This window comes from Tachypleus tridentatus, chromosome 10, assembly GCF_004210375.1.
Source record: "Tachypleus tridentatus isolate NWPU-2018 chromosome 10, ASM421037v1, whole genome shotgun sequence".
Classification (NCBI taxonomy): Eukaryota; Metazoa; Arthropoda; class Merostomata; order Xiphosura; family Limulidae; genus Tachypleus; species Tachypleus tridentatus.
This window is the reverse complement of record NC_134834.1, coordinates 75,416,558-75,439,188: the sequence shown is the minus strand read 5'-3', so window position 1 is coordinate 75,439,188 and position 22,631 is coordinate 75,416,558. Positions and strand designations below refer to the sequence as shown.

Sequence of the window (22,631 nt, the reverse complement as noted above, 5' to 3'; positions counted from 1 at the left end):
CTACAGAAAACAGCTCATAATGTACATCAGAACATTTAAAATCTTGTAGTCTAGTGGTGAGCTAAACCTGTGTTTTTTGGTAATACACACCTCATTCCTGTGGGATTCACTGGACTTTAGAAAATGTTAAGTATTATTTTCTTTTGAATCATTCTAAGCTCAGTAATTTTGTTTCTGACAACTACCTTACATTAAGAAAAGTGAAAAAGGAAATAAAAGTTTCTATAGAAAACATTTTATGTTCTTGCATAGAAGTCTTTAGTGTGCCACTGTAAAATGCAGTAACATTGATTATGGCTTACAAGTTATAACAAAGTTGCTGACTAATTCCAAGGTAACTTTAGTTGTACAAAGCTGAAAATATTTTATTGAGTTTATCTTTCATATGCAGTTACTACTATCTCTTAAATTTGGTTTTAGCTTCACTAAGTCACAGGAGATATATGATCAGTACTTTATAAATGTTATACTTTAAACGTTTCTCTTTAAATTGTTGGTTTCTTTTGCTGAATGTCTTTGTGTTATACTAGCTGGCAGTTTGTTGTTGCGATACTGTTTTACAGAGGTTGAGTATGTTTTATTAAAATGATTTTGGAGTCTGATCAAATTGTTGAATGGTTATGTGTTATCTGATGGTCCTATAGTGTAGTTTCCAATAGAGAATGTTCTGTTGAATGGTTATTATGGCCAAAGCACATCATATCACATCTAATGGACTGGGGTGATGATTTCCCAATGCACTTTTCAAACCTCCAGCTGCTCAGAAATCCATAAGTGCTGCATCTGGCAGCTTGACCAGTGTGTGTTTGTATGGAATAGTATGATTATTTATATTTCATTCAATAGTTGTTTGAGATAAGAGATAATTAAATGGATATGTTGAGCAAGTAACCTGTATACATGCGACTTGTACTACATTTACAGATTGAGATTCTGCTATGTTGCCTGGGATATGTGGACAGCTTTTGCCAACAACCTTTGTTTACAAGGATTGTCACATATTATTAGACATCACACTTTGCCCACCACAGGCTGGTGACATGGCTTGTTACAGTTCTTTGTTTGGATAATTATGCCCCCCTCTCACCCCGAAGTTTATAAATATTCGCTATTTTTTCCAATGCCATTAAGTTCAATGGCTGTCATAAACTTGTAAATTTGAAATACTCAATTTGAACACACATTTATATGATCTGATTATGTGACTATTTTATGTTGGAAAGCGTTATTGCATATCTTTTCCCAAAGAGTTCCATTTTTGGTACCATTATTCTACTTACAAAACACCAACAATGTCAGAATTTAGTTCTGATATGTGATGTTCCATCATGACTTTATAGTGGCAGTAGTTTCCATGTTACTTGCTGATTTGCATATTTAAGATATTTTTCCTGAACATACTGTACCACCTCTGTTCTTCATGCTGGAAACCAGTATTAAACAAATAAAGAGAGATTTGGTAAAAAAATGTATGCTTATCCTACATTTTTATATAGAAAGTCCTGGACATGCTGCTTTTATTGTTTAAAGATTAATACATCATTTGTAATGGTCACAATTGTATAAAACAGGAACCTCCATCCAGTAAGTTGTTACTCTGTTGGTTTTCTCTAAATGTTTGACTTTTTTTTTCCACATGATTAAATATTTGAATTGACTCCATTTATTTTAATGTTTCAGAATCAATAATAAAAAAGTGTATTAAAAGTTTTTATAAAATGTGTTTTTTGTTAGATGTTTCAGATACCTACCTAAGGATAGCATCCATTTTTCTTCAACTTGCCACAACTGATGCAACTGACCTGGAGAGGTATGGATTCACAAGTTTGTTCAGTGTTTAAAGAGCTGGTGAATTGTAGTTGTTTTCGTGATTAATGCATGTTATTGTTTCGTGACTTAACTTTTAAATTATCATGCCAGCTCATAGAAATATATATTTGTGCCTATTTTTTATTATGTAAGTGAAAAAACTGTGATAGAATGCACCGTGTAAATCTAAGGCTTATGACCAATTTTAGCTTTCCATACGGAGAAGCAAACCTTAATTTGTACAATCATAATAGGTACTTTATAGAAATTAATGTTTTAAATACATAAGTGATAAAAATGGAAATAATAAACAATAAAGTGCAGTACAGTACATGCAGTGAGTAACGGGAGGAAGTATTTAGTTTTGGATCTTGGACACTACATGAACAGAGTTAACCCTTAAATAGTAGGAATGTTGTAGGTAGCAGCACTAATTGATGATGGTTGTTGTTTAAGGGTTAATGCATCACTTTTTGAATTTGTTCTATCATGTAAAAAAAGTGTATATCTGAAAACTTAAAAATTCAAATATTTGCAATTATTCAAGTTATAAGATGAAATTTATTACTGTAATAAGGCTACTGTTTCTTTAAAAAAAATGTGGAATGGTTGAAAAGTGCTGTTTTTAGAAAAGCATTATGAAAGGTCATGTGTTCAGTATAACATTTTATGTTAAATTTAAAGAAATAAAAATGTTTTGATTTTTGTTAAAGAACTTTCAGAGGAACTTATGAAAACACTGAATTTGAATAATTTCTTTGTCTTCATATTTATAAATTTATCATTTTCTCTTAGGATATTTACAAAATCTTCAGAAACACTTGAAAAAATTAGGGTAAGTTGTCTTAAACTTTATTATAACTTAGTTTGTGACAGAATGTGTAGAAATGTTTTTTTCTTAAGATTTCAGAGTTATTTTTTTATAAACAAAAATAAAAGTACTCTTTTATACTGAAAACTTTAACAAAAATGAAATGTATTCTAAAATTTAGATTATAAAATGCTTTATACTCAAATTTATAAAAGCACTAATTGTGGAAGACATATATTAAACTGAAATGATAATGTTTAAAGTTTATTTAGCATACATTTTCGAATCTGAATTATTCAAGTAATGTATATGTAGGTTGGACAAATATTCATGTGTTGAGTGAAGTTATCACTTTATTCCCAGAAAATAAAAATATATTATGGTCAGCATGTTTTATTTTTATTTTCTGGGAATAAAGAGATATTGCTTAATAGTTTGGTATTAAGAGGAATTTTAAGAAGATTAGAAGAGAAAAAAAAGTGAATTCAGTGTGTGATTCATATATAATGATCCACATAAACCTACACTAGAATGTTGTAGTGTCACAATCATTTGGAATATACTACATGCCACAGAAATCTTTTATATTTGTATGGCATTAAAAAATAAATTATTGATGTGAAGTGTTTTAGCAGCACAACTATTCTTGTCCTGAGATGTAATTGCAGTATGCACAGTCTATGTGTAAACTAGATGAGAATTTGGTCTGCATTTTTGTTTATGATTTTCTTAGTTTCAAAGTAATGGTGTATATTATTTACACTAGAATTTTTTTTTGTTAGTTGTTTGACAGACAATGCAAGGCTTGAAAATATTGTGTAAATAAAAAGTATCAAAATACTAAGTGTTAGAAATTTATAGCTTAAACAAACAAAAGTTAACCACAAGTGAAGACTTTATGGCTAATATTTACTTTTAGAAAGTTGAGGGTCGGATAGCATCCGATGAGGACCTAAAGTTATCAGACACCCTTAGATATTACATGAGGGATACTTCAGCAGCAAAGGTATTTTTTATGATTTTATACTTCAGCTTTGTTTTAAATATTTAAAATAAACAATAAATGAAATGCCTTTTAATGGAAAATACAAGTTTTACTTGGTAACAGATTAACTGCATACAACTGAATAAAGGAGGTACAATTGCTTTGCATGTTTGTTTGATTTGTATTATTCATTTCTCATAAGAATAATCAAATCTTTGAAATGTTTTTAACACATTATTTTCAGTTCAGAGGGTGTTTATTATTTATTTTAATGAACTAAGTTAAAAAATATGGAGCGAGTGTGTATATGGTATACATGTATCGCATCATTAAAGATGCACATGACATTGAATTGCATTGGAATTTTTATTACTGTAAATCAGCTACATGCAGCAACAAAACTCAACATTCTAAGAACCATTTACAAAGATGCTTAGTTTCTAATGCTCAGCATTCTTGTTTTTTTTGTCATATGAAATACATTTTTAGTTAATCTCTTACGTTCTTGGAACAGTTTTAGTTATTTGTTAAAGAAATAATCCTTATGTGTGAGACATATCTCTTTCTATCAGCATGTATTTTCATTCTCACATATTTAAATAAACTATTGGCTAACTACAATGGAATGCAATCAGATTTGAAAGTTATGTTTTATAAAAATTTGTTTCAAGTCATATTTTCTCACTCACGCTGCATGATTCTGAGTTGTTTCTTTATGGATTTATCTCCATGGAAAGATCTCTTAGAAAAGGTTTTCTTGTGCAGTTTACATCCTTTGGAAGTGGAGGATCCTAACTGCTAAGAGTTTCCTAGTCTTAGATATGATGGGCCGACACAGCAAACTTTTCTTTTTTCTGTAAGCTTATCATTATTTAAGTATTTTTCTATCTACACTGATAGGACAATCACTCCTTTTTACCAATACAGTGTTCAGATGATGTATTTCCTCATCCATCTTTCTTTTTATATTTTTTTAAAACTAAAATTAACCTTAGCTATAATCAGTAAAGCTTTTATAATTCATATTTATTGACTCTTGTGGTGAGCTGGTGACCAACTCAAGTAAAGATCAGTATCTGGATGAGGAAAGACATAAAATCATCATCGAAACATTTGACTGGAACTACCACATACTTGTATAAATATGGGTGACTGCAAAGCCATCCTTTATTTATTAATATTTACATTTATGAAACAAGCTGAATCTATCACTGTTTGGCACAAAGATAAGTTATAGGATGGCATTGTTCATAAAAGACTTGCATAGCTGGTTAACCATCATACTTACTACATCCCCTTTGAAATGTTCAAACCATTTGAAGCTGTTGCCATCTTATCCATCAAACTTTGCTCTTTTTATCTATCAAGAGAAGAAATTGATCAGGCAGTTCATTTTGTTCTTGTGGTTAAGAAATGACAGTCATCAGGTGTCAATGACATCTATTGTAAATATTTCTTTTCTTAATCTAGTTCTTTCAGCTGCTTAGTTGAATTTTTTGCTATGGCATAGCAGCTCATAAAATGGGTCTAAGTTTGTTTTTTCTTCAAGTACAAATTTTTAAGCTCATGGCTCCACCTCTTCAGTGAGTTGAGATCTAATTACAGCTGCAGCTGTTGAGGATTCTCTCTTGTTAGTTATGAATATGTCTAAGAAAATCCTTATAAAATTGCATGCCAATTACTTCAACAGCTGCATTAAACAAGCCCTTCCTGATGGCTGAGTTTGTAACTGTTTTACACAGGTCTTGCATTATTTCTCTCAGACCAGATGAGTCAAGTCAGAGAGAATGATTAATACTTGTTTCTTTTGGTTGTTCTAAGTAAACAACCTTCTCTCTGATGTTTAGTGTTTTTTTAGGATAGAGATCCACTATGAACCACCTACCTAATCTTGATATATCTGTTAGGGAAGTTTTATCAAGATAAAAACACCTTGATTGTTTAGTTTGAGAACATTTATGAAACAACATGGAAATGTTTTATTCTTAGGTACCAAACCTTTGAATTTCATGGTCATTTTTATCAAAACCTTTTAAACTAACAAATCCTTTTAAATCCGTGTGGGTCTAGCATGGCCATGTGGTTAGGGCACTTGACTCGTAACCTGAGGTGAGGGTTGCAAATTCATAACCCACATTACACCAAACATGCTCACCCCTTTAAGTTATGGAGGCATCATAATGTGACAGTCTCATTATTCATTTGTAGAAGAGCAGCCCAATAGTTGGCAGCAGGTAGTGATGACTAGCTGTCTTCCATCTAATCTAAAATAGAGGACGGCCATTGTGGATAGCCCTCGTGTAGTTTTGTATGAAAATTCAAAATAAACAAACAAATCTATGTGAAACCAGCACTGTCTCACTCCCTCATGCAGGAACTTTGATTACTCCAAAGCAGTAAAATAATTTTTACACCTTTTTTAGCGTTTTGCTATTGTTCGATAACTTTCTGTAAATGTTGCAAAACTCCCTTTGTTAATGAGCTCCAGATTTTCTGTTAGTTATTGAAAAAAAAAGTCAGTGACAATTCCAAACTGCTTAGGGTATGATTAGACTACTTCAGATTTTTTACAGTTTTCATCTTCCATAATTATTTATATGTATTCCTATCACAGGTGGAGTGTGTACTCATAAGGTTAGCTTGAATTAAATGGTGCACAAATCTTTGTGGTGATAACATTAATGTGGTTGTCACTTACCTGATTGCTTTTCCACAAGTGTATTAGAACTATAAACTTTCAGTGTTCTCTCTCATATCATTTGTAGAGTGCATGCATAATTGTTAAATTAACTAGATGTGTCCCCCTTTCAGTCCAAATTGGTTTATGGAAATTTAGTTTGTGTAACTATTCTACATTAAAAGGGTGAGTCTGTGTTTCATTAGGAGCTACAGCTTAACCTGCAGTCTTTTCACTTTCCCTCATTCTATGGAATGTACATAGACTCATGAATTTCTTCTCCATGCTACTTGCAGCTTTTTTTACAGTATGCTGGAAGCCGTAATCTTTGACAGTACATTTCTTATGATAATGTGATTTTAGGCTTCATGAGCCATGCTTTGTGTGTGCATGTGCAAAAAAAGGTCTGTTATCCTTACTTTTGCCTTTGTGTCCTTGCAAAGTTGGATGTTATATGAGTCAGAATTTGAATCAACATATCCTTTTGTGGTTTTCTACTGTATGCCTGTTGTGATATTTCTTTGGATCACTTGATCATCCTTGACTGGAAACATTGCTTTATGTTTACAGAACTTTTCTCAAGCATTCTTTTAAGTCAGTTTTTTTTTAAAGATGTCTTAAAATCAGGTGACTCTCTGGGTTCTGCAAATACTCACAAAGTCATGTTTCAGGCTTCTGTTTATTCACTGTTGAGCTGTACAAAATCTCACTTTTGGTTATATGGAAACTAGGCAATAGAATTGTTTAATTATATGAACTTACATAAACATTTTGGAGGTTGTGGAATCACTAAATTGGCTTATCTCTTTAATAAATTCAAAAGAAAATTCTGACATTTTTATTATGTACATTTTCAAGTTTCTCTGAAAACCTGACTGTTGAAATCTGTAGAATAAGCTGGCTGACATGGTCAACAAATCATTCTTCCCTAACACTGTTGAGCTTCTGTCCATTTTGTATTTATTAGCATTTATTGAATATAAGATTCATTTAATCATAGTTTCCAACTGCTCTCTACTCAGTGTGTTAGTGTGCAATTGTAAATAGCAGTGTGGCCTATCTGCAAGTTGGTTTGGGGAAAACAGTGGTACAGTTGTTCCAGTTAAAACTTCTATTAAAATACTCTTGATCTAGTTTGTGTGTGGCTTGTAGTGAGGAAGTTGTATTGACAAAGCTTCACATAGGTGTTAGCCTATTAACACATTGTATATTACAGGGTTCTGACTAGATAATAGGTGTACTTTGTACCATAGCATTGACTGGGAAACACGCTTCACTTTGTTGCTATAATTTTGATATTCAATAGCAGAAACACTTAAAATTTGTTATAATGGTTTTGTATACTGGATGCTTAATGGAAAAAAATAATGCACTCTTCAATTTGATAATGTCTTTACCTTTTTAAGGGACACAGTTGCTTGTTTAATTTTTATACATCCATATAAATTTTTTATGCTGCACAAAAAGCAATTTTCATACATAATACCAAATGCACTTGCACCATAACCTGTGGCCTTGATCTACAGTGATTGTGAGTTTTATTCATTAATGATACAGGTGTATTTCTTCATATTAGCATTAAAATAAACATGTAAAAAGTAAACAGAAACAGATATAGAATGTAATGTGTAGGGGTTTTGAGTGATTCAGAGATATTTAATTTTTTTATTTACATACCAGAGGAGTTTAGCACCCTCTATTTCTTTATACGCTATTAATTGTTGTGCATTGATTTTAGTTATTATAACTATTGTTGTTCAGGTGCTTACAACTTTATAAGATCCCAATTAATGATCTTGTATATTTAACTTGACAGGCCTAAAACATTTATTGAAATGTGCTGATTATAATTGTGTTAAATTTTTACAGAACCTACTTTATCGACGACTGAGAAGTTTGGCAAATTATGAAAATTCCAACAGAATTCTTGACAAAGCTCGTAGTAAAAACAAGGATGTACAAGAGGTGCATGTGGTTTCATTTGATGTTCCTATTTAGTAAAATCTAGTTTTGTAGCAATTAAGTTGTATAATTCATAATATATGGTAAAATATAATGAATTAGTTTACTTTCTTTGTAAGTGTATTACTGCATGATAATTGAAATACATTTTTTTCTGTTTCTTCAAGAATATTATTCAAAGTTTTATTGCAGTTTGTGTAGAGAGGCTATAGATATTTATCATTGTGTATAACTAATTTGTATTTTTATGTGTTTACTGCTGTAAGACCTATTACTGATGGTGATTGTTCTGGATGTAGGCTGAGAACAATCAGCAGGAAGCATGTGAAAAGTTCGAAAACATATCAAAACAGGCTAAACAAGGTAATAATGTTATTTAAAGTGGTTAATTTAAAAGTTGTAGTCAAATAGATGTGTACTACCTTTTTAATACATGTTACTGCAAATGGGTTGTTATTTATTAAGCATAAACGTTTTTATTAATAAAATGAGATTCAGTTTTCCAGTGACTGAGTCTCATCATATGTTCTGGTCAGATGGTTATACTATGTGTAATTTGCATCTCATCCCCACCCCACTACCACATATACACTGTTTTACTGTTGATCCACAGAAATGACTCCATGAGGAGTATAGCTTGATCTGTTACAATTTTCACCAAAATTGTCTGTTAGATCTGCCATCATGATGGCAGTTTGTAATCCTGACATCTGTAGTGAATTTATCAATGTATAATGAACTGAACAATATGAAATTAAATCCAAAAATAAAAAGTATCTCCAGTGACTGCGGATTGTAACAGACAATTATAATTATCTTAAAACATTTTTGTCATGTTTTTGTTTAGTTTCATTGCTTTATTATTATACTTTGAACCATCTTCAGTACCATGACAGACATTTCGTCACCTGGAGGAAGACTGGAGAGCTAAAGGTATATAAAGTATCATGATACTTATGTGATGTGAAACAATTATATTGTATACCTTCGTCCAAGTTGATCGCAGTGTGTTTTTTCATTTAAGTCTTTGTGTTTAACATAATAGGGTTTTAATGTTTACGTTTTATTTAATTTTTTTATAAATATGTAGAACAATAAGTAAAAAGGGAAACATAAAAATGAGGCATTCAGGACATACTCAGTCTTGAGGTCTTTTGCACTTGGGCATGTACGTTTCATTAAGCCTTTTTTTCTCACTGCTTGGTTATCCAAAGAACAGTTGATGCAAAACTTTATAGAACAGAAAGGTCAGAATATGTTCTTTCTTGTGGTTATAAACATGTTTATTTGCAATGTCAGAGAAGGAATTACAGGCATTTTTTAAAAGACAAAGGATATGGGACAGTCAGTTTTATCCAGTCATGAAATTGCTCATCATCCAAGTGCTCTCTGTGTCTAGCACTGGATCATCTAGACTCTTCATCAGTTTACTTGAGGTAATACTCCTAATAATCTTTGCAATTTCATTTAACAGTCAAAAAGTTTACTGTTTTAATTTATGTGCTTTACAGTGCTTTACCACTGTGCAACTGAAAGGCTGTATGTGTTTGAATGTGGCTCTCATGTTCTAACAGTCTAGAAATGTGTTCATTCTGATAAATGTAACATTGTTAGGAGAAATCTTGTGTGAAAAACAGCAGTGTGTAAAAATACCTTTTATCATTGCTTTTCATGTAACCTTACCTGCAGGGGTTGTTGTTGGTGTTGTCAGTGTACATTGCCAGCTGGATAGGCCTATGATTTACCAAAAGAATTGCTGGATTGGAGCAAGATGATGGCTGCTCTGCCTGATAGCATTGCAGCTCTTCAAAGCTAACTTCATCAATCTTGCATAATTTACTACTGTTTTGCCTCTGGGGACTCAAGTAAATGATTTGTTATGGCTGGGTGTATTACCAAGCATCTTGTAGTCCCATACAAAATACCTCAGTGAGTCTTGGTACCTTCCAGCTTCATGATACCACCATGACCTGTCTTTGCTGCCCCATGCTTCTGAATAAATGAGGTAACAAGTAGATTTTATATAATAGCATTCTAGGTTTTAATAACTGTCTTTCAATTTTTCTGAAATGAGAATAGATATGAATCAGAAACATAGTTTTCTCAGTTGCTGGTGAAAGGTCTTTGTCTTACAGAGTGCCTCTACTATTTCTTACCATATTTTTGTAGCAAGTCCCGACTTCAGCCATAGTCGTCATCTCTCTGCTTTGTTTTATGTAATCTCAGAAAATGTTATTCCATGTCAACAAAATTTATGAAAGTTACAATAATAGGTAATCAAACAGAACTAGATTATTCAAAATGAACTCTCCAATAAACAATTTCTACATTAACAATCATTCCAAAAAACTAGAAGCTGAAGAACACTCACCTCATACCAACTACCGTGTTTCTCCGATAATAAGACCTACCCATAAAATAAGATCTTGTGTGATTTTTGGGGATAGTTTTAATATAAGCCCCACCCTTAAAATAAGCTCAAGTTAAGAGTGGCAGGAAGAGGAAAGAAATAAAAAAAATTAATTTATTAATTAGTTTGTTTAAGTATTAATCAGTTAGTTTAATAGTTTAATAATAGTTTATTTTAAATGGTTAGTTTAATAGTTTTACTTTGTAACTTCATTTTTTTAATATATCAAAATAAGACATCCCCCAAAAATAAGCCCTAGTGTCATATTTTGGAGTGAAAATTAATATAAGCCCTGTCTTATTTTCGGAGAAACACGGTAGTACAAGTCTCTGTGTCATCTCTTAATTTAACTTAACCTCACCACACGAGTAGACAGAAATGAGGCCAAGTAGGTATAAGCATCTATGGAATAGCTGTTTTAGTATATAAAGTGTATTCCAACTAAAACATTAGTGGATGATTATGGCATTCATACATCCAGTTTACTGAGAAGACACTACTTATAGAACACCTGAATGAAAAATCATAAAATATATATGAACACAAAATCTATACTCTATATGTAGAAGGTTAGATTTAGCAGTCTTTTCAACTGCAAGGTGACATATAGTCTACAATATATAAGTTGAGCCTTTAGTTACACATGAAATAGTCAAGGTTCATCAGTATCTTTTTAGAGATGATATAAAATTTGGCATATTTTGTCTGGATTAGACTAAATTTTCTCTAAGGAAGGAGTTTATTTAAAAAAGTTATTCTTAGAAAATTATAATTTTTGATAATTAATAACAACAGGTTAATTTTTGGTAAATCACTGTGCTGAACTATTTTGCCTTGATTTATAGAACTGCAGGATTTTCGAACTCGACGAGTGGCTGCCTTTAAGAAGAATTTGGTGGAATTAGCGGAACTTGAAATGAAACATGCAAAGGTTGGTATATTTTTTTCAATACATGTTTGAGATTTTAATCTATAATAACATCTAATTATAAAATAAAACTTAATGAATTGAAAATGTTACACCACAAATGCAGTATAACTATTGATATTTTGATATGATTTGTGATATGGTTAAGTGATGTTTAAGTACTGAGTACATTATTAGAAAGGGTATTAGTACATGGGGAAAAATAAAATTGATAGTAATTAAACAAGGTGAAATTACAAATCTGAAAATTTAAGGGAGTTAGATTAAAGAGTTAAGTTAGAGAAAATTAAAAGAATATTTAAAACCTAGAAAAGTCAGGGAAAAGTTTGACATCCCATTTCTGCATCTCATATTTAATGTGCACATGAACATTATTCAAGTTGGCTATGCAAATTATTGGTATATTTTAATGTAATCGAGATCAGTCATCTTATGTTTTTTTAACTTGAAAGTTGTCAAGTTCATAATATTTCATTGTAAGTTTCTTCAACTATTGTTTTATAAACAAAGTTATAACATTTTACTGTCCACAAGAATGTTGTATTGTCTTTGGTTGAAGATATTTTTCTCTGCTATGTTTCCTTTATAATTAGTATAAAAGGTAAGTTGGTTTTAATTACATAAAATTATGAGGAAAAGTTAAATACTTACTTGGAAAGTCAGGGGGAAAATGAGGTCACTGCTTAAGACAATGCAAGTAAAAGGCCTCTGTCAACTGTTGAACTCATGCAGGTTTTAGTTATTGATTCTTTTCTCAGTTTTCATTGAAATTTGTGTAAACTTTAAACTTTGGAGGAAAGATAAAGAAAACATTTATAATGAAATTAATCACTTAATCAATTATTAAAAAATTGTATAAAAAGAAACTGAAAAAATGTTTGTAAACTATTTTTTTGGTGGGGTGAACTTTGTTTTAATGTATTAAAATACAAGTAATTTGTTTTCTGTATTTAGTAGATTCTTTCTTACATAAGTATAAAAGTTAAAAATAAGTAGAAGCTTAATTTTATTTAAATAATTTACAAATAAAGTTAATTTTATTTTTAGACTTAAAATATTTCAAATGTATCTTCATTTGGAACTTCCTAATATACAACAATAGCAACACGTGAACCTCATACAAATAAAACCTCATTTTATATTGTACAAATTGTGTTTAAGTTAAATTGCACAATAATAGAATCAGATTTAGTTTTTATGATCAATCTAATAGAGCAAGGTCTTGAGTATTCTGCATGGTTTAACCTATGTAGTTAGGTAGACATGTGGGTTAGTGTAAAAAAAAAATCAGATAAATTAATTTAGTATTAAGAATGTTCTTACAGAGATACTTAATATAGAAAATTTAGTTCTGCAAAATGCAATCCAATAGAAAATTTTTAATTGTGAAAGATCTGAATTTAGTTGTTTTTTTATCAATGATCTTCAATCCTGAAGACTAAAACATAAAAGTTGTTACTTTCTATTCTTTGATGTATTAATTTTAGAGTCAAATATACCATAATTATTTGAAAGAATTGTAATAATTCATAAGTTATCTATTTTGCTAAAATATAATTATAAGGTTTTATATTTCAGTGTAAACATTTATGTGGTAAATTGTTCTTAATTGGTTGAAAATAAGTGTTTTTATTATCACTCCCTTTATCAAAAATTGTTCTTTTTTCAAAATATAATTTAAAACATTTTATACTTTTTTCTTTTTTGTAATCAAAGATAATTATATATCTGTTAAGTTTCTTCATGAACTTCAAATTAACATCCACTTTATCGAAAACATTTTCTATTGTAATACATTTTTACAAAACAAATGTAAGAATGTGTCTGTTAAGTAACATTATCTTTTATGAATTATGTCTCAGAAACCAGTAAACTTCTGTTTTTGTAGGCTGAAGTACAGTTATTGAAGAACTATCTTGCATCCATCCAGGAGGGTGATTTGAGGCATTAGTTTCATGTGATGTTCATATATGGAATGTACCAACTGCTGAACAAAAAGACAAGCATGGCTGCCTAAGCCAATGTCCATTTGTAATGGCCAAAGCACAAATAATCAGATGTTGATTAAAAATTAATAACTTGATTTTTGTGGTCAGAAAAAGTATGCACCAAAAATTGGTTGTATTGCATGAAAAATGAAACCTCTATATACAAATTAGTTCATGTATTGTACAAAGAAGAGAGCTTCTGTAAGGTAAACTTCTGTCAGGTTGGTTGATAATGTAGATATATTGCCTTTTTTTTCATTCAGTGTTTAAATGTGCCTCGATTTTCAGGTGGGCATGATTTGTTTTTTTGAGCAGTAAGTTTAATTAGTTTTATTCCATGCAATTATTATAATATTTATTTGTGTTTTTTGTATTATGGTAATTTGGGAAATTGTGTATACCTTGTAAGCTCATGAACACAAAATAGAGTTTAAGGTCAAACTAAAGGAGAAAGGACCAAAATAAACTTTTATTCAGTTGTTTAGAAGAGACTTGGTTTTACATTGTTTTTGAGAATACATTCCATAAACTTTCTTAATTAAGTAATCATAACATGAATGTGTTCATTATTTAATATTCTATTATGCAGTATATTTCACAGTATAGCAACATACTTGACAAGTATTAATTTTAAGTATTTCTTGGCAATTCTCAAGAGTTCTTTAATAGTCAATATTAATTGTTTAAATTTTGGGGCAGAAATTAGGCTAGTTTCAGCATTTAAAGTATTTTGATAAAATAATTTTTTTATGATACTTGCTTAGAATGAACTTAATACACTTTATGTAATTACAAATGTATAACAAGTTTTTGCATTTGGATCATTATGAACTAACTTTTTAATGTGAAGTAATGCCAAAAATGAATATTTTTTGTATAGTTAGATTTAATTTTTATTGCATTTCAAAAAAGCAATTTTGAAAATTTGAAAGAGAAAGTTGTGTTTATGTACTGTTTTTCAGAAGAATAACTTTTTAAATTCTGGGAACATTTTTAGTTAGTTATTCTAGTTGACTGACTGAAGCTTGATGTTTTCATGACAGAATAGATTTAGGAAGTTTTGTTTTACTAACTGTCAAATTTCTAATATTGGCATGTAGTTAAAATGTGGTAAAGTATTTACATTAACTGTATTGTGATGTTAAAGTTTACAAAACCTGAACACTTCTGGCCATTTTCTCAAGTGGTATTACGTGTAATAAATTAATTCAACAACAAATTTGGTTGCCATTACTAATAGTACTAACAAAATACATTTCAAACTTTTTGAACTATGTATACAAAAATCCTTCACATAATGCAATAAATTGCTATTTTTTGTTTGTTTTTTAATTAAATGAACTATTGAATAAACCAGTGAATTTCATATTATCTAAACTTTCAGTTAATAATAAAATTTGCTTATAGATTGGTATAATGCTCTTTGTTATCTTTGCAATGAGTTACACTAGATTAAAATTTCTATCCAACAAAATTGCAATATTAAAAGTTTACAAGTTACATTGGTGTTTCAAATGTTAAGTGTTCTTTGATATGTGTAAAGTGTAATTTTTTCATGCCATTAAATTTATTAAAAAGAATATTTCAGTGTTTCATGAATATTAGATGGCTCTGATAAAAAAAAAATAGATTGACAACTGCAGTACATTGTATAAACAATGAGTTCCTTGAAGTATTAAACCTTCTATTAACCAAAAAAAAAATATTGTTTTCATGCATTTTAACCAAAGAATGTATAATAATAAGATTGGGGACAGAAATATAAAAAATAGTGCCTTGAAAAACTATTTACCCCCCTAACAATGTTTCATTTTGATGAAATACAAATAATGTAAACAACTTCTTTTAGCAAACTTTACATTCATATTACTAATTATCACACTCAACAATATTATGTGTGAAGGAGATTAAATATAAGCAAAACTTGTGAAAAAATGTATAAATTGAGATTCACTGATTGCATGAGTATCCATCCTCTTAAGTCTGTAGTTGGTGGAAGCCCTTTGGCAGCAATTACTACTGTGAGTCTCTACCAGCTTTGCATAGTTGAGTGGTGTAATTTTTACCCATTCTTTCTAGTAAAATTGCTCTGTTGATAGACTACAATTTTCAAATCTTGCTATAAATGTTTTTTTGGATTCAACTCAGACATTTTCTGGGCTACTACAGGACATTTATTCTTGCTCTTCTTTTGAAACAACTCCAGTGTGGTGTTGGCCTTGTGCTTTGGGCCATTTTCTTGCTGATATGTAAATTTTCAACTCAGTTTTAGATTCTTGACTGACTCAAACAGCTTTTCCTTTAGGATTCATATGTATTTTGCACTATCCATTCACTCATTCCTGACAAGCTTTTTAGTCCTTGCTGATGAGAAGCATTCCCAGATGTAATGCTTTGAATTTAGATTTAAAAAAAAACTCAGTTTTTATGTCACCTGACAAAACTTTGTCATGTATCTGCAGTATAATTTACATACTTTGTCACAAACTTCTTATGAGGTTTAAGATGATTCTTTTTCAATAATGGCTTCTTTCATGTCACTCATCCATGTAGGCCAGCTTTGTGTAGGGACTGGGAGATTGTCGATGAATTAATACTGACTCCCATCTCGAACAAGGAACCTTTCAAACTAGTCACCATTCCCTTCAAGAAATATCCCTAATCAGTTTCCTGCTTTTACATCTGCTTAGTTTGGAAAGGTAGCCTGATCTGGGTGGTATGAAGCACATTTCACTTCTTAATGATGGACTTCTTTGTATGCAAGGGGATAATTAGTGATCTTGAAATTTTCTTTTAACTTGCTCCTGATATGTACTTCTCTACAACTTTATCCCTGACTTGTATGGAAAGCTTCTTGGTTCTCATGGATGTTTGTCATTTCATTTACTCTGAAGTCGTACCACTTTCATTACACACATACAAAGATTGTTACACTAATTTTGTGACTTCAAACTAATTTTTTACACCTGAACTGATTTAGGATTGTCATTTCAAAAGGGTTGGGTACTTATGTAATTGAGAATATTCTTTGAAAATCTAACTTGTGTAACATTGCCATTTTTGTAGTTTTCTCACTTTGTAGTAGAACTGAGTATATTCTAAATATAAAGTTTCATTTCAAAGTTTTATTACTGCAAGCTCTGACAGCAGTAAAATGTGGAAACCTTGCTAGGGTGAATAATTTTGGAAGAACTGTATATAGATCTTATTTATATTTCAAGCTACATTCTTTACACTACATATTTTATAACAACCAGGTCTGTAGAAACATAAATTCCTTTTCATCTGACATTTAATAATGAAGTTTTTATAAGCATGCTACTTTCTATACACTTGTTTTCTCTTCTTTTGGTGCTTGATAATGGACTTTAAAAAATGCCACTTTTTTATGCCTTAGTCTTAACAATGTTTTAACCAATTTTTTCTGTATGTAAGGATTTACTAATCCAACATTTGTAATGCCATGTTCCTTATTGAATAACTTGGACACAACTTACAGAAATTGCTGGTGGAAAAGACTGTAATTCTCTGTTGTAATTCTACAAGTTTATTTTCCTATACTGTAAGGTAGTTTTCAATTATTATGATAACTTGGTAACCAGTTTTGTGCACATATTTTAGTTACATCTGTGTTCATATGAACTATCCCATGACAGTAACTGTTCTGTTAGTTGTGGTCTGTTACAGTGTAGAATGTATTGATAATTCAACAAATACATAAAAGTGAAAATGTAGTTTGTTGGGAAGACTTACTATAAGTAAAAGTCTTAGTTTATAAATTTGATGTAGACAGGCCAGTCTGCATGTTGGTAAGAAAGGAAGAAAGTCATTAGCATAGAAACATGCTAGATTGTAATGAAAACATTCAATGTTAAAGATTAAAGCATTTTTCACAACCTGTTACTAGTAATTGCTTGATCATTGTTTTAAACTTAAAATTAACTTTTTGGTTAGTTATTTATGTAATTTTTCAAATGTTAATTTATGTTCAAATGAATAATATGCCAGAAACTAAAAGAATAGGCTTAATTTGAACTTGAGGCTAGAGCATAAACAGATAAAATTATATAATATCTGATTCTTGTGAGTTAATATTTTGAAAATGTGACTAACATTTACAGCTTTGTTGGTTCTGCAAGTGTTTTGGAAAAGCTAAATCTTGAGAACTTTGAAATTTCTGAGATCTGCTGTGATTTTTTTTTTCCAGTTCTTGGTTCTGTGGTTTAAAACAATTAGATGACTTTGCATTTTCTGTACCTATTAACTGCCAATGTTTTCTGATCCTTATGAAACATAAGTAAAACAGAACTAATAAACCCACAAAAATGCAACTTGTGTATTATTGTTATTATGGTTTGTTTTCTTGAAGGATTTTTTTTTGATAAATATTTCAACAAGAGATGGGTACTCCAAGTATAATAAAGATATTGTGGACATAATTATTCTATGTTGTTTTTTAATGTGTAAATCATTGGTTGATCTGTAAGGCACTTCAATGAAATAAGTATCCAGCAAGTTGAACACCTTAATTCAAAGAAACAACAGAACTTGTTGAAGTCTTTAACCACCAATTTGTAGATGAACAATTCTCCCAGTGCCAGGTTTACTTTAAGATACACAACAAAAGCACAAGTTTTCATATAATAGTATTTTCTTAACTGATAAACTTCTGGAATTGGAATACCTTTTCTTATGTGGTTTAAAGTTTCAAATTCACATGGCAGTGTTCTAAATGGGAATTTTTAGGTGCCAATGGCAGTTAGAGTTAAAGCAGCCTCATAAAATATTATTTCTCTCGGTATCAAAGTTCGTCATGCTTACAGAGTTATGATGCACAAAGTATTGGTTAAAGTGCTATTTATATCAGTCATTTATAAGACAAACGCACCAAGTTGTATAATGTCTAAGTTGATGACACATGATTCATCAGTTGATAAAAGGTATGGTACTACATAACAGAGAAATGGTGGTAGTTTTATATTAATTTGTAGTGAGCCATTATGAATATTTGATAAGAGAACAAGGTAAAATTTTAGCATTACTTGCTGCTGTGTAACAATTTGAGGTTTTTTGTCTATGCAGTTTGTTCATGTTTGGTTAAATAATGGAGTATTAACGTGCATTCTTCAATAATCAACAATCACCTTAGTAACAGGTAAGTTTTTATCAATAAAATTTAAACCATTGTCTACTAATGTATTACATCAGTTGTGAACATGCATACACATGTATAATGTATGGCAGTATTAATCCATCAACCAGTATATTAAACTTAGTGCAAGGGGGTTACATCATTTAATAATTGGCCAGTTATATTCCAGTTTTTACATGGCTCCTTCAAAAAGGCCCATTCGTAGCAGTAACATGAGTCATTGATATGATGTATAGAATTATAGAAGCAGAAGCCTGGAAAACTACTGTAAAACATATTGAACCACTAGTGTAACATTTGATGGTGCCCTACATGTATTATTACAGTCACATGGTGGTAATGCGTGTATCCTGTTGTGTATTATTTACTGTCACTGGGTAAAATGAGATTTAAGGAAGGTAAGAATATGCAACGTAAACGTTTAGTTCTTAACTGGGTTGAAGAGTAACTGAAGAAAGTAGTGAATGTGATGATACATAGCGGAGTAATTTAAAAGGTTGGAACTTCATAGATGTTTTTGTAAAATGTATATAAAACAAAACAACAGTTGACTCTTATCTAAGGTGACAGTGAATTTCAATAACATTAAGTAAATAAATTTAAAAGAAACAGGTGCGATATGTAGACCAATATTCTCTTAAAATTTTCAATTCACAAATGCAGCCATCTGTGCTGTTAATAAGTGCTCAGCTAGTATTATAGAACTTTGGCACAGAATCTTTTTAATAACATTGCATCGAGAGGTAGAATGCCCATATATATTTTTTTTTTTGGTCAAGGAGAGCACGTTTTATTGGTTGTTTATTAATGTGTAAACAGTATGCCAAGTTTAAGAGACTGAATAACTACCCTCTATTGTTTCAGCAGGAAGAACCGTAGAACAATACAACTGTAGTTGCTGAATTGTATGTTTAGACGAGAAACAGAAAATGTGGCATTGAGTACTTGCTGGTTGCTGACGAACATCATAACCCTTGTATTTCTTTTGCGATCTTTTTCTGAGAATGAAGCTTAATGAGAAAAAATGATACCCCATTCAAGTAACCTAAATAAGAAATTCTTTAATGAAAGTACTTTCGAAAGGTAGACCTTTATTCATCGAAAACGTTTGTTTTCAAGTTTATATGGTGTGATTAAAGAGAAAACCTGTATCCAATTGTGTGATGTGTAGGTGTAATATTGGAAAAAACGGGTACAATAAATTGAAGGCTCTTTACTGATTGTATAAATAATACAATCGGTGAAAGGGTACTTATTGCAACCTATGAAATTGAACAACTAGGGTGTAGGTTCGTAAAACAAAAAAGAGGGGGGAAAAAACTGTTGGAAGTAACTCTAATATCGCTACAGATTTGTATCCCCAGCTAAAGAGGAAACAGTCCAAAACTTTCTAGTGCTGAAGAGCCCACTAGCGATTATTATGAACAATACAATGTGATCAGAATTAGCGATAATCGTAATAATGATGCTGGTCTTCTACTGCGCATCAGTTACCACGAGAAATGTTTGAAATTGAAAATGATGAGTATTTTTGATAACTATAAATAATTGCACTTTTCTGATGTGCAATCCGAAACGGACAACTTGTTTGTATTATCTAGTTTTACATTTTATTGTTGCTGTTACCTCAACGCCAACAAGATGACTTCCCAGACAGACGATCGTTCAGAGTTCGTAAATACCGCTTTTCGCATCAATTAATCGTTGAGTTGCTCGTGTATTTTTATGTGCAATAGATGAAGTTAGCCAATGACCTTTCAGTTTTTCCGTAAGAGAATTCGTGCAAGCTGGCGCCACCACATGCAATGCGGTACTGGGAAGCTCGTGAGAGCAGACACAACGCCAACTTGTCTAATTACAATCATGTGGTATAGACAAAGCGCTGCGAAATTTAGGTGTGAAACTGTAGGATCACAAGGATATATTTACTGTAAATGAAATATTTATTTGGATTTGGTAAGTACGGTTAAATATATATACTATGTCTATGTGTGGTAACTTAAAGTAGGAAAGTCGGGCTTGTAAGAAGACTGCTGGCGCCGCTTAATGCTGTACAAAATATAGTCAACTGTAATAGGAAGTAAAACCGTGTATTCTTCGAAGATTTAACTGGTAATGAAAACACAGGGCCAAGAAACTTCAGTTATAAGTCGTATAAGCTAAGAATACTCGTTAAATTAACTGGAAGGTGTTACAGTAGACAAAAACGTTTCAAGATATCTGTTTTTTCAGAAGCAACGTGTTTTGGGAATCGGATTTATTGATGCCGTTATATCTAGCTTGTTGATTTCGTGGCAATAACTAATAGTAGCATGCTACTTTGGTTTACAGTAAATGCTGTGAAAAAGATATTACCTTAGATCATTTTTCAGGTTATTAACTTCGCTTTATGTTGCTGTTTGTTTGTTTGTTTTTTATATCTTAGTGGTTACAAATGCTCCTACAACATAAAGACCTTTACACTGTCTTAAGCGACGTATTATAAAACCGTAAACTTGGTATTGACTTGTGAAGTCGAAATGTAGACTTTTTAATGTTGTTTGACCGAAGATTATAAATGATGACTAAAATGAGTTCCATTCGCTGGTTCTTACGATGCTCGCATCCCTCTCTCTTCAACAAATGTTTACTATATCTGGAAAATCGTAGTTCTTAATTTTAATAAAAAAACTGTGACCCAAATGTTGTTCTTCATCCCTTTGAAGTCGGAAATATTTAGATAAAGATAATTCATATTTTACATTCGATGAAATAAAATCAGTAACATTATCGAACAACTTTTATAATATAACGGACACTCCATATGCGATCACCCTCTTTACTGTATATTATTAAACATACAAATGGTCAACTGTCAATTTCATGTTGAAAATCCGATTTGTAAAGATAACTGGTATCCAATTGTTAGTTAAGTTATCAACTGTCTCTTTACTGTCCAACAACTTTTGCTCCATAGCATATCTGTTGGTTAGAGTTCGAGAGTTTAATGGATCAAGCGTAGTAGGCTTATAAACGATACTATAATAACATCTGAGATTATCTTGCCCTGTATTATGTATTTATATTACTTGTTTAAGAATACGCATCGTGTGTAACATAGACCAGACCACCACTATCTTTGTTAAAGTCTGTAATCAATATCATAGGGGTCGTGTGTTACCATCCAGAAATCGATACAATAATCAGAATATCTGTGTTAACTCTTATTAATGATTGAAACGAAGATAATATACTTAGTAGTAATCGATCTACTTGATATTGTATCTTTCTAACCTTATTGTATATAGTTTTATTGTTCATATTCCACACCATATTCTGGTTACTTGCTGTATATGCAAAGTTTTGTGATGACAAGAAACCCGCTTGAAGTATAAATGTATTCTCAAGACGGCTAGTATGGCTTTGTTAACCTGAAGATGATATAAGGAGGTCAAAACGTTGTTCTGTACTTTAATTAAAGTTTTAATACCCGTACCAGTTGTCTTGAGAATACATATTCAAAGTTTATTTTGTGGCTGATAAAATGCAACATTTAGTCTAATATGATTCAAGGAGGGCCACAGATTGAACAAGAAATATTTTCAATTCTACTTTTCATGTTTGGCCTATGCCCATTTTAAAATCTATACTGATGACCGCAGTTGTACAAAAGATTACGTTTAATCCTCTATTAGTTAAGCTCAAGACAGTATCAACGGTTTGCCCGTTGATGAAGAAGCCAGGTTCATTTTAATAACATATTAGAGGAAATTTCGAAACATTACTAATTATGGGCAATTTTATTTTAACGGTTTTTTAATTGAAGTTTGCATTCTCACATTCATATAGCAGGTGTACATGTGCAGGGGTGGGTACAAGCTGACTCCTTCCAGCAAAAGACATTTAATGTCCTCGTAGAAATAATAACGA

General features: G+C 31.0%; 1 protein-coding gene and 1 pseudogene across 5 annotated transcripts in view; both read left to right on the top strand.

Moving 5' to 3' along the window:
• The window catches only part of LOC143229604 (sorting nexin-6-like), a 50,329-nt gene extending 35,056 nt beyond the window's left edge, over nt 1-15,273 (top strand). For 2 of the 4 annotated variants that reach the window (XM_076462164.1, XM_076462165.1), the window contains exons 9-15: nt 1,735-1,810; nt 2,605-2,644; nt 3,540-3,626; nt 8,152-8,247; nt 8,544-8,607; nt 11,500-11,585; nt 13,471-15,273. In XM_076462164.1, coding sequence (XP_076318279.1) covers nt 1,735-1,810; nt 2,605-2,644; nt 3,540-3,626; nt 8,152-8,247; nt 8,544-8,607; nt 11,500-11,585; nt 13,471-13,533 — 512 coding nt within the window. In that variant the 3' untranslated portion in view covers nt 13,534-15,273. Of the gene's footprint in view, nt 1-1,734; nt 1,811-2,604; nt 2,645-3,539; nt 3,627-8,151; nt 8,248-8,510; nt 8,608-9,129; nt 9,178-11,499; nt 11,586-13,470 lie in introns of those variants that run through there. The other 2 variants (XR_013015957.1, XM_076462166.1) reach the window with 2 other exon arrangements.
• Nucleotides 15,274-20,508: 5,235 nt separating this feature from the next.
• The window catches only part of LOC143229603 (uncharacterized protein CG43867-like), a 219,381-nt pseudogene continuing 217,258 nt past the window's right edge, over nt 20,509-22,631 (top strand). Inside the window, exon 1 of the transcript XR_013015956.1 lies at nt 20,509-20,678. The product of XR_013015956.1 is annotated as an uncharacterized protein CG43867-like (transcript). The remainder of the gene's footprint in view (nt 20,679-22,631) is intronic.